The sequence below is a fragment of the Esox lucius genome, chromosome 8 (assembly GCF_011004845.1).
Source record: "Esox lucius isolate fEsoLuc1 chromosome 8, fEsoLuc1.pri, whole genome shotgun sequence".
NCBI classification, from domain to species: domain Eukaryota; kingdom Metazoa; phylum Chordata; class Actinopteri; order Esociformes; family Esocidae; genus Esox; species Esox lucius.
Genome location: NC_047576.1, coordinates 15,079,138 through 15,091,134, shown reverse-complemented (window position 1 = coordinate 15,091,134; position 11,997 = coordinate 15,079,138). Strand labels below are relative to the sequence as shown.

The 11,997-nt window shown below is 38.8% G+C and overlaps 1 protein-coding gene across 3 annotated transcripts; it reads right to left on the bottom strand.

The window, feature by feature from the left end:
* Nucleotides 1-762: 762 nt before the first annotated feature.
* On the bottom strand, nucleotides 763-10,971 carry ankrd29 (ankyrin repeat domain 29). 3 transcript variants are annotated; one of them, XM_020048762.2, is made up of 10 exons: nucleotides 10,951-10,971; nucleotides 9,819-9,929; nucleotides 7,106-7,204; nucleotides 5,343-5,441; nucleotides 5,120-5,218; nucleotides 4,634-4,732; nucleotides 4,120-4,218; nucleotides 3,875-3,970; nucleotides 3,145-3,243; nucleotides 763-3,036 (listed from the first exon to the last, which is right to left on the bottom strand). In XM_020048762.2, exons 3-10 carry the CDS (start codon nucleotides 7,184-7,186, stop codon nucleotides 2,953-2,955), a joined length of 756 nt encoding a protein of 251 aa, XP_019904321.1. In that variant the 5' UTR covers nucleotides 7,187-7,204; nucleotides 9,819-9,929; nucleotides 10,951-10,971; the 3' UTR covers nucleotides 763-2,952. The 3 variants fall into 3 exon arrangements, with proteins under 3 accessions (XP_019904321.1, XP_010870159.1, XP_010870158.1); XM_010871857.3 differs by having other exon boundaries at nucleotides 9,760-9,929; nucleotides 10,951-10,966; XM_010871856.3 differs by lacking the exon at nucleotides 10,951-10,971 and adding an exon at nucleotides 10,496-10,801.
* Between the last annotated feature and the right edge of the window lie 1,026 nt (nucleotides 10,972-11,997).

Below are 11,997 nucleotides of genomic sequence, written 5' to 3'. Positions count from 1 at the left end.
ACACACAGCTGTTTTGTAAAAGAAAAAGGGGACTCATCGAACCAGGTGAACTTTTTCCACTGCTCCAATGTCCAGTTCCGATGCTCATGTGCCCACTGTAGGTTCTTTCCATGGTGGACAGGGTCATCATGGGCACTCTGACCGGTCTGTGGCTAGCCAGCCCCATATGCAGCAGGGTGCAATGCACTGTGTTGTTACACATTCCTCCCTTAACCATCATTATTGAGCCTTGGGCACCCAACTCCCTTTTGCTGCTTTGTGGTTTGTCCCTCCTTGGACCACTGTCAGTACAGTAGGTACACATCACTGCTGACCGGGAGCACCCCACAAGCCTTGCTGTTTCAGAGATTCTCTGACCCAGTTGTCTGGCCAAAGAAATTGGTCCCTTGTCAGATTTGCTCAGGTTTTACTCCTGCTTATTTCACCTGCATCCTACACGTTGACTACGAGAACTGATTGTTCGCTTACTATCTAATCCAGTACTTGGCCTCATCAGGGGGTACTCGAAACACTCATGACACCATAGGCTTACTAGTGAAATTAACATGAAATTGACACTTCTATGCTCCTCATGTTGACAGACAGCAGCAAAACCACACGCCACACCTAGAATAACTTCTAGAAGTTTTGTTAGCTCGCTTGAACTAACAATGCAATGCCACACATTTGGCTAAGAAACAGCTGAACAGCCAACTGTCCAATTAGCTAGATGAACAAAAAAAACTGCAACAACATGTTATAGATAAAAGTACTGTGCAAATGTACTTGAGTATGTTTTTAATAATATTTGGACAATATAGTTAACATGTCAACAACCTAACAACATGTGGCCAACCTGGCCAGTCTTGTACCCCAATGTTGCATCGGATTTGTGGCTAAACAACCAATCCATCTATAAGAGAAGCTTTAACTGATCTTTTAATGTCAATTTCACAGCCAATTCGTTACTTTGCTTAAACACTCTGATATGAAATGTTACAGCACCAGGGAAATTTTTTCTAAAAAAGTTTGTTATTTAAAAAAAAAAAACTGATGGAAGCAAATGATATACCAAAATTAGAACACTATTGAAAAAGGGTGGGAAAATGTCTGTCGCCAAAAATTATACAATGCTGTGAAAAAGTATGATGCCTTCCTAATTTTTTGTTTTCACATTGCATTTGTCCAAATCTATTTGTGGCTTGTAGGCTATTAATATTCAGAATGATTGAAAGAAAGAAATGACATACTTTGAATTTGTTAGGTGTGATAGGTAAACAAACATAATACTTTTGAGAAAGAAGATTTCTGCCCCCCTGGTTAATTCAAATCAAATTTATTTTTTTAAATCCCTTTTTGTATTAGCAGTTGTCACATAGTGATTATACATGTATTGTCAGCCAAAAATCCCAAAGACCAAGTAATAACAACAACTAGATGTACAGTGAAGAAATTAAAAGGAACATTCCTTATATCATAAGGGACACCTCAGCATTCAATTCAGATTGATTCTAAATCTCCAGCGCATTAAAACTATAGTATTGTTAAAACTAGGGACTGAAACTAATTTAATGCAATGAAAGGTAATATTTGGGTTAGGTGTTTGAATTACTTGGTAAATGATTGGGCCATTCCTGCCCAAAAAATGTCTGAGTAACATTGGCCAGATATGCCTTGATGCATTTCATTTTCCACCAAACCAGTCAGATCCATTTTGTCCAAATTGAAAAAGTTTGGGACAGTAGGAAATCTTTCCAGGAGTGGCCGTCCTGTCAAAATCTCTCCAACAGCAAGGAAGGTAGTCCAGGTAGTCAGAAAGAAGCCTAGACCTGAGCATCACCCAGTGATTGCAGGCCTCTCTGTTACCCGGAAAAGGTCAGTGTTCTAGGCTCCATCAAAAAGACACTGGACAAAAATGTGTGGTAAAGTGGTAAAGCAGAAATCACTGCTCACTAAGAGGCACATGAATGCTTGTCTTAAGTTTGCCAAAAGGCACCTTGATGATCTTCAAGTGTTCTGGAGAATTGTTGTACAGACAGGTGCGTCAAAAGTAGAACTTCTTCAGGGGACATGAGCCCCATCATGTCTGGCAAAACCAAACACTCCATTCCACATTAAGATCCTCATACCAATGATCTAGTATTAGGCTGGCAGTGTCATGGTCTGGGGATGCTTTGCTACATCAGGACCTGGGCAACTTGCCATCATTGAAGCAACCATGAATTCTGCTTAATATCAGACATTTCTACAGGATCTGTTCATCCAACTGTGAGTTGATGCTTTAGTGCAGCTAGTTCATGCAACAAAACAATGATCTGAACTGAAACACACAAGCAAATCTACTTTAAAATTGCTAAATAAGAAGAGATTTTAGGTCAGGTACTGGCCTAGTATAAGTCGAGACCTAAACCCTGTGGAGATGTTGTGGCAGGACCCGAAATGACCATCCTCAAAAAAAAAAAGCAGTTCTGGATGGGGTGGGCCACAATTTCTCGACAGGGGCGTGAAAGACTGATCAATAACTACGGGAGGGAATTTGGTCGCAGTCACTGTCGCAAAAGGTGGAGGTGGCAGATTTGAGCCTAAAGGGGAGATTACTTTTTCACACTAGTGCATCAGGTGTTGCATAACTTTTTTGAATGAATCATTAAAAATGTATTTGTTCACTTAGGTTTTATTTTTTATATTATGCTTTGGTAAAAGATCTAATAACAATCAGTGACAAAAATATGCAAAACACCTGACAAGAGACACATACTTTTTCACAGCACTGTACTGTTTTGTAATAGCCTACTTATCGAACATTCCACTTAGATATGTGCAGTTATGATATCTCCAATCAGCATTGAGTTTTCTGAAGCTGCATGAAAGCAAGCACCATATATGTATTGTAGAATCCAGTTGGGTTGTCCTGTATGAGCTCTCAGTGCATTTCTCTCCATTAAATAACCATTGTCTAAACAAGGGCTCACATCAACTACTTCCATTCAATATTTGCGGTTCCAGAAGCCTCAGGATGCGTTCACTTTTTGTAAGATCTGCTGGCAGTTCATTGTTCTGCAAAAAAACACAACCAGCCATTAACAAATTATTTATATATAAAATACTAGCATGCAACCTTTTCTGGTTTTGGTCTTCTCTTGTGTTCACATTACAGTGATTTACCTTATTGGGTAGTGTGGGGTCTGCATTGGCCCTAAGCAGAAGGTTAACACTTTTATGATTGCCACCCATGACAGCAGCGTGGAGGGCTGTAGAACCATTCTGGAGGAATTGAATAGTTAAGACACTTGTAACTAACCAATTTTTGTTATCATTATTAACTAGGTTTGAACATATTAAGTAAAATACTGTCAATGTCCACAATAAAAAGTTTTACATTTACAATACATTGTTTCAGAATTCACATCTGAAAAAAACTCTAAAAAGAAAAGGACCCTGGAAGATTCTTTAGAGGTTCCTTAAATGGAAACTGTTGAGGATTTCATGAACCTTCAAAAGGATCCTCAAGTGTGTATAGCTATCTGTACAATATTTAACAGAACAATTGGGTTATCTAGCTGGGTAGCGTGATTAAGTCCATGGCAAAAATGTACTTCAGTTTTTTGTCAAAGACACATGGTTTTCAAAGAGTCTGTGCTCTGTATTTCCTCTTTGGTAATTAGATTAGGGGTGGCAGGTGACTTTCTTCTTTCAAACTATGCATGCAGAAATCAAGCAAGGTGTACAGTTGGCTGGCTGATCATACTAATAGTGCCTTTGGGACATATTCAGTCCTTTTCACTTTTACCACATTCTGCTGTTTTATACATCCTTTTTAGGATGAGTGTTCTCATCAGGTCAAATCCAGAGTAAGCCCGACAACAGAGCAAGCATGACTGTCCATCTATCTTACCTTAAGAATTCCTGTTGAAGGGGAAAACTTGAGGAGCTCCTCAATGACACTGTTGTGTCCTTTGTAAGCTGCCTTGAATAATGCAGTTGACCCATCCTTCAATGTGATCAAAACATAGTTACATTTTAAATAACCGCTCCATTCAATAAAACAAAAATGTATTAAAATATTGAGAGAATATTTGAAAGATCATATGCAAAGCAAGTACATATGGAAGACAGATGGGTTGCTAAAAGACTACATACTTTTCTGTCAGCATCCCGATCTGCACCACGCAGAAGTAAAACCTTCACTACCTCACTGTGTCCCATCTGAGCTGCCATCCACAGGGGGGCTGTACCATCCTGTAGAGGGTGGGAAGGGGGGAAGGGAAGGAGGAGAAAGTGACATGGGTAGACAATTCAACAAAGAGGGTGAGTAGATGATGCAAGTACCTGGCACCTACAGCACCTTAGCCCAGGGCTATTAGCCTCCTTAGCCCTGGACTATTAGCCATAGAGTCCAGGGCTATTAGCCTATTTAGCCCTGAGCTAAGGGGGATATTGGCTCATGGCTTAGTGATTGTTCTCAATTGCACAAAATAACCAGTGTGAAATGTTGTCAGTAACAAAGCATTGAACTGTCTAATTCTATCAAATATATTTATCCACAAGCCCAGGGCTCAGTTAAACAAATGTGAATCCATAGCCCAAGGTTAACAAAGCATTGTGTGAACACAGGCTAGGGCCTGTGCATTGTGAAAATGCCTTGTAGCCTCACCTCCCTAGGTTGGTTAACTTTGGCACCAGATGACAGCAGTTGACGTATAACAGTAACATGACCCTCCTGGGAAGCAAGGAAGAGTGGTGTTGCACCATCCTGAAACAGTAAAAAACATTGCACATCAGCAAAGCAATTGCATGGCAAAGTTTTGTAATGTATGACTTCTCCAATGAGATGTCACATAGAACAAAACACACTATTGTCAATCAACCATATCAGAACTAGCAGTGAACAGAGAATCACATCAGTAGAAATAAATGTAAGTCTTACTAAATGTACCATTTCCTACAAACATATAACGTATGTAGTCACACTGAGTAGCCCAATATATATTATATGGTGCAAAATGCATGTCTGACTCTTAGAGGATCTCCCAGTGGAATTATTATCTTCTATTTTGTCAACAGCTGTGGACAGTGTCAGGCCATGTAGGAGAAGTGGAGAAAGACAAAGTAATATGTTATAAGTGTTAGGGATACATACATTAAGCTGGTCATGCACATTGGCTCCATTCTTTAAAAGAATGTCAACCACCTTAGTGTGGCCATACTGACAGGCTGCAGAGAGGGCCGTGCCCCCGTCCTGCGAAAGTATAGAAATTCAGGATTAGTTATATATCCTACAGTGACACATGGAATATGAATATTCCATGGAATATTTTAATCTCTCAACCTCTCTTTCTCTCCAAGTAGTTGGAACAGTATACCTTTGTCTGGAATTCAGATGAGGCACCAAATTCAAAGAGGAGCTTCACTGTGTCACCGTGTCCCTGCTGGGCAGCAAAAAAGAGGGCAGTGGAGCCTGTCTGGGGGTAGAAACATAGATTTAATACCAATACGATTTTAAAGGCATTTTTCAATGCTTCAAACATCTGCTTATTGTTTTCTGCTTTACTCCATTAGCCAAAGAACAACCTAAATAATGCAACAACTGTTCCAGACAATAGGACCAATAGACATAGGCGCCTGGCATCTTTCCTGGTAATGCTCTGCAAGGTATGTACTACAGCCATCTTCAGTTGCTGTTTTTTTGCTTTCAGGCTTGTCTTCAGCCGTTGTAAGGCATGCTCATTTGGATTCAAGTTAAACTTGGCAGTTCTAGAATATTCCACTTTTTGGCCCTGAAAAAGTCATTGGTTGCTTTAGCAGTATGTTTGGGGTCATTATTGTGCTGCAAAGAGATGTGTTGTACAGTGAATTGAGACATTTGGTTGTAATTGAACAGACAAGATATTCTATACACTTCAGAATTCATCCCACTACTGCCGTCAGCAGTTACAGCCTCTATGAAGTGAGACAGTTTCAATGGTAGCCATACATGTCTATGCCATAAATACCACTTCCACCTTATTTCACAGATATGTTGGTATGCCAGATCTTTTTTTCTCTCCACACTTTCCTACTGACAGCACTCTGGTACGTTCATATTTTTTACCCATTTATCTTTACCATTTCCAGAACTGCTTGGTCTTTATGGTATGTTTTTTAAGGCAATGCTTATTTTGAGGATATCTAGTGTTCTTGCACTTTGCCATCCAGCATCTGTAGCTGGTGAAGTGTTCTGCCAATGCTAGTGTTCTGCCACGCCAACCTCCATAAGAGTGTTTCTGATAGTCGTTGATAGTTCTTCGTTCACAAGAAAACATTCAGCAGGTAATTTGCCATTGGTGAGCTAACCAGTCTTTCATTCTTCTCAACATACCAAACTGTTTTCAAACTGTTATGAGGCTATGTCTCTGACTGATTTATTCTGATTTATGTGCATCATTGGCCCTTGTGTTACCAGCAACAACCACTGCGATTGCCAAGCCTAGAATCAAGACTAGATATCAATTAAACTAATATTTCAAACAAACACACCTGTCTAATAAGACAGTTGTGAAGCCAACCAAAAACTTTTGATACCCATGAATAGTGGGACTATGTACAAAATGTGCTGTGAATTCTAAATAGTTCACGCAATATGGATAAAAACACCCTCAAATTAATCATTGGCCATTGGTGTGAGAAAAGAGCAAGCATGCAGATGGAGGACAGAGTAGTTATAAGCATGCCAAACTTGGCTACAGAAGCTAGTTAGTTAAGCTAGCCACCTGTATTTCCTTAACTCACCGTTTTCTGCCCTTCCCAACTGCCTTCAGATTCAACAGCCTAACTTTACATAGCATTTTGTAGCCAAATTATTTTTTTCTGAACTTTTAATTCCTTAAATATATTCCATTCCTTGAACTGGTTAACTGTCCTCCACTTGCTAACACTACATAGCATTTTTGGCAAACATCAATACTCACTATTCTAATTAGTATTCAAATATTCATTTCATTGCGAACATTCAAATAACGGTGTGCATCCCTATATCCAAAGTGCTCAGAATGGCACTTTGGATTAGTACAGAGCTAAGGTTGTTTCACTGTCACTTATAGACATGCACTGTAACAGTGATGTGTATTAAAGTGGTAGCCTACTGTACCTGTCTCTGCAAGTTAATGTCAGCTCCTTGCATGATCAGCTCCTTGGCACAATCATAGTGACCACTGTAGGATGCCACCATCAGGGCTGTGGTGCCAAACTACAAAGAGATCAAGGCATCACAATCAATCAACACCTAAGTCCTTCATTCAACACCAATCCTTGTTTATTTGTCATTCAAACTGCATAAGGAAAAAAAAAACTATGTTATAGGTTTTCTTTCAGAAAAGCTAATCCTCACTTCTCCAAGACAAGTTATTACACACACTTATGTTGGAAGCTCCACCCAATAATTTAAATACCATAATCCCTAAAGAAAGTTGTGGAAAGAGATGTTGTATACTTAAATAAGTGGATACTTGACAAACAGAAACTGTAAGGACCTGAAAATTATTGGACTTACACAACCACATACATACAGACAGACAGAAACCAGTAAGCAAAATGATGTTCAAAGGAAGATTTGAGACCTATTTCCTGGATTTTTAAGTCACATGCATTTTAAGGGCTGAACAAAAGTTTAGATGTGTTATACAGTGTATAAATAACTTGATGTATTAACAGCTAAAAATCGCAATCAAGCAGAGAATAACAATGAAAACATAAGCGAGTGTGAATGTGCATAAACGTATGACATAATCAACTATGAGTATGTTCATGACACTGCAATTACAATATACTATATTACTATGCAAAAGGCTGTGCCGAAACTTCAACACAAACAAACTAAACGAAAACATTACAAAAGTTGTTTCCCCCATAAGCCTACATGCTAGACATTATCTAAAAAGGCAATGAAAACATTTAATTGATATTTATCTGCTCAAAAACCTTTAAATTAGGTGAAATACTTTAATTACTCAATAAATAACACATTAAATGTGTTACAACTTTTGGCACCCCTTGAATGTCTTACAACACAATTCTTACTGGTATATCTTCATATTGATACAGCTCTGGAAAAAATGAATAGACCACTGCACCTTTTTCTTTCCTTTCCAAAAAAGTCAAAAGGGAAGGTTTTGAGTGAGGAACAGAAGGGTTACAGAATTCTGGGGTTTGGATCGTTTTTTCCTCATCAATCTATAAATACCCCATAATGACAAATAAAAAATAGGTTTTTAGACATTTTTGCAAATTTATTTACAAAATAAAAACTGAAAAATCACATTTAAATATTCAGACATTTTGCATTTACACTGGCAATTGAGCCCTGGTGGATCCTGTTTCTGCTGATCCTTCTTGAGATTTTTCTCAGACTTTATTTGAGTCTACCTGTGGTAAATTCAATTGATTTGACATAATTTGGAAAGGCAAATTCCTGTTTATATAAGGTCCCACTGTTGACAATGCATGTCAAAACAAAAATCATGCCAAGAGGTTAAAGGAACTGTCCGTAGAGCTCAGAGACAGGAATGTTTCAAGGCACAGGTCTTGGGAAATGGTACCAAAATTGTCTGCAGCAGTCAAGGTCCAAAAGAGCACAAAGTTTGGTACCACCAACACTCTTTTTAGAGCTGGCCAGCAAGGCCAAACTAAGGGTCTGGGAAGAAACCAAAAACCTGATGGTCACTCTGACAAAGCTCCAGAGTTATTGTGTGGATATTGTTGTCCTTCTGGACATTTATCCCATCTCTGCAGCACTCCACTAATCAGTGGAGTGGCTAGATGGAAGCCATTCTTCAGTAACAGGACCGTGACAGCGCACTGAGTCCTTTAAGTGTCTTTTGGCAAACTCCAAGTGGGCTGTCATGCCATTTCGTCTGGCCATTTTACTATTAAAGCCTGATAGAGTGCTGCAGAGATGTTTGTCCTTCTGGGCATTATACCATCTGGTCATTGGGTCACTACCCGGCCCGAGGCACTTCTTGCCTGGTAACATAGTTTGGCCAGATGGCGATCTCTAAGAAGAGTCTTGATGGTTCTAAACTTCTTCCATTTAAAAATGTTGGTGGCCACAGTGCTCTTAGGAACTACTAATGCTTTTTTTATAACCTTCACCAGATCTATTCCTTGACAATTCTATCTTGGATATATACAGAGGTTTCCTTGGACATTTTTTCTATAACATCCACTGTGAATTGACCAAGGACTCTGAATGATCTGAAGAGATTCTGCATGAATGCATAACGTCAGACTCCTTGGTCATCTCTATATGAGAAGACTTCCTGTGCCGTTACCTTGGCAAGTGAAGGGTGCACAAAGTACTAACTGAAGATGTACCAATCATCCTGACACACAATATTTAGAAAAAAATGTTCAATTCAATTCAAAAAGGTTTGATTTCTCATATTTTGAGTGTAAGATCAAGCTTATAGAAAAAAAAAAATCATAGTGTTTTTTGCTCATCTTTACCAAGGGTGCTGTATTTAGGCCAAATCAATGCACAGATGGGAACAAATTGCGATAGATGTATTTTTGAGGGGGACATTTTGGTCCAGTGTGATCAGACGTATGTGGATATTGAAATAAAGACCATCTGGGAACCGGTCAAGTTTTAGCCAAACACAGATGTCTGGACAAGTTAAGATTTTGGTTCAGGCTTAACTGGCCAAAAAGACTTTCCGGAACATACCAAAAAAAGACCAAATAAGTCTAAAATACAGTGGCTAATTTCAAGTGCTTAGTGTTAAGTTGTTACTCTCGCTCCCCTACCACAGGTGGTTTATGGATAAAGCGTGAAGCTGAGCCACAAGTGCATGCAGTGTCCATACACTGTCTCTGCAGTCGGCATCCACGCGGCCACTGTTGAGCAGCAACTGAAGCAGGGCCAAGTTCCCCTTCCGAGCAGCCCAAAACACAGCATTAGCCAGGGGCGTCTCCTTCTGCACAACAAACACATAACACATCAATGGAGGTTTTATATATTGTCAAACGGGTTGCTGTCAAGCTCTTCCAGTTCAAAATCAATAAATCTGTGTAAATCAAGCACAGACATAAATATTAATGTTACCATCATTGTTGGGGTGTTTAGGAAGGATTAAATGCAAGTAAAGGCGTTTACTACTAAATCACTGCTTATCATTTGGCCATAAACGTACCTAATCATAACTATAATTAAATGTCCAGAAATATAGTGAAAGACTCCATAAATAAAGGCGTCTTTATGGAGACCGTATTGTTCACTGTTAATAAAATGGTCCAAACAGTTGTGTCAAAGTTAGTGTCAGGAAATACCATGACCACTGAAGGTCAAGCAGTAGATATTAATCATATAAAGGCATACATTTTGTGCAAAGACGACCTGCGTTTTATATGCGTAGGCCTATAACTCATCATATTAATAACAACACGAATTCAAGTAGGCATTAATAGTTAGCAGACAGACTATATACTCTTTTCTGTCCAATCGTTGCAGCCGGTGTGGAAAAACAGAAAATGTGGATATTACCTTGAACGACATCCTGCAGACCTCATTCGTTACTCATATTTATTACGAATTGAAATGAATTGCAAAGCGCTTACTGTAAATTTGTTTAATAAAAGCTTATTCGTAGGCTATGTTTTACCGCACTGACTTGGGGTGTCGGCGCACGTTAGGAAAAACAACAACCAACCCTAGGTGCGGATGTTCTGCAGTGAGAGAGACTACAACATATCGCTATCCAAATTTGATGACGTTTCTTTTAGGCTGCAAGTGTATGTAAAGCCAAAAGGTTCAAATAGTCTCAATCTAAACAGGCGTTTTGATATGATGGCGTCCAAAGCGAATGTATGTGTATAAATTGTAATTTACGTGTTCGTTATTCCACTATACACGTGTTGAACACGTTTGTATCTATAAAGGAAACGCCTGGAACCTGATTAATCAATATTGCGTAGAAAATATTCTAAATGAGTACTTACAAACGGAATTAAGAATGTGCGTAAAAAGGAGGATTTGTGAAACGATCCTACGACCGTTTCACGCACATGACATTTTTCATTGATAAATAATTGTACTCAGACTCAGTGCCAGTGCACGATCATAGCTATTTGCATGTCGAAACACCCCTAATTACCCATATATGGTCAAAATCTAAACTTAAAGCCATTGGGAAATACCACAACATAATCTCCCAAAAAGCACCCCCCCCCCCCCCCGAGATTGACGTAAATATAATGTAAGTGTTATAGTAAGATTTTAAATGCGTGCCATCATTTATTTGTCTCTCTTGTTGCTGGCTCAATTTGTAATAAAACCTCCCTGAAGAGAGGACAGTCAGGACCGTATAGTGTCTTTAGAATTGAGAAATATGCTAAACAAATTAGTATTTAATGAGTGGGCTATTCAACAATCACTAATAGATAGGCCATCCTCAACAGCTACCGCTAGTAGCATACTACAAATGCCATCATGGTTCTGTAGAATGAAGGACTCAAACGTTCCAACTGCCGCCATCACAATCAGCAGCACCTTTACGCATATCACCTGCCAATTCTGTGGAAGGCTGTTCTGTTCTCGTCCTTTGGATGGTCCTTTACGTCGATGTGGATTATCGTTTTAGAAACCAATAAATGGCAAATAAACAAATAAACCTCCTTATAGCTCCAACTTACAGAGTGATACATTATGGAAAACAGTTTTGCGGTCATTTATCGGCTGGCTCATACTGTGTGAGATGCCAAACTGATGAGGTCCTATTGAAAATAATTTCACATTTTCTGTTTTAATTCAACAATGATTTTACATGAGGCAAGAATAATTAAAAAAATGAATAGTTTATATGGATTATTACGATTAAATATTAATAAAATTACATGAAAAATATTAGCCTGCTAAGAAACATTGCATGACATGGGCAATGTAAAGACAAGTAAATTGATACATGATTTTATTATTTTCCAGAAAATGCAGTTCAAACATTTCGAAAATATATTTTTCACATGAACTATTATAGCCTACATTTCAGA

Excerpts from the sequence above, each read along its gene's own strand:
- ankrd29 (XM_010871856.3), bottom strand. Across the intron at positions 4,219-4,633 it reads AAGTTAACCAACCTAGGGAG|GATGGTACAGCCCCCCTGTG; the intron begins GTGAGGCTACAA and ends CACCCTCTACAG. Across the intron at positions 3,244-3,874 it reads CTTCAACAGGAATTCTTAAG|AATGGTTCTACAGCCCTCCA; the intron begins GTAAGATAGATG and ends CAATTCCTCCAG.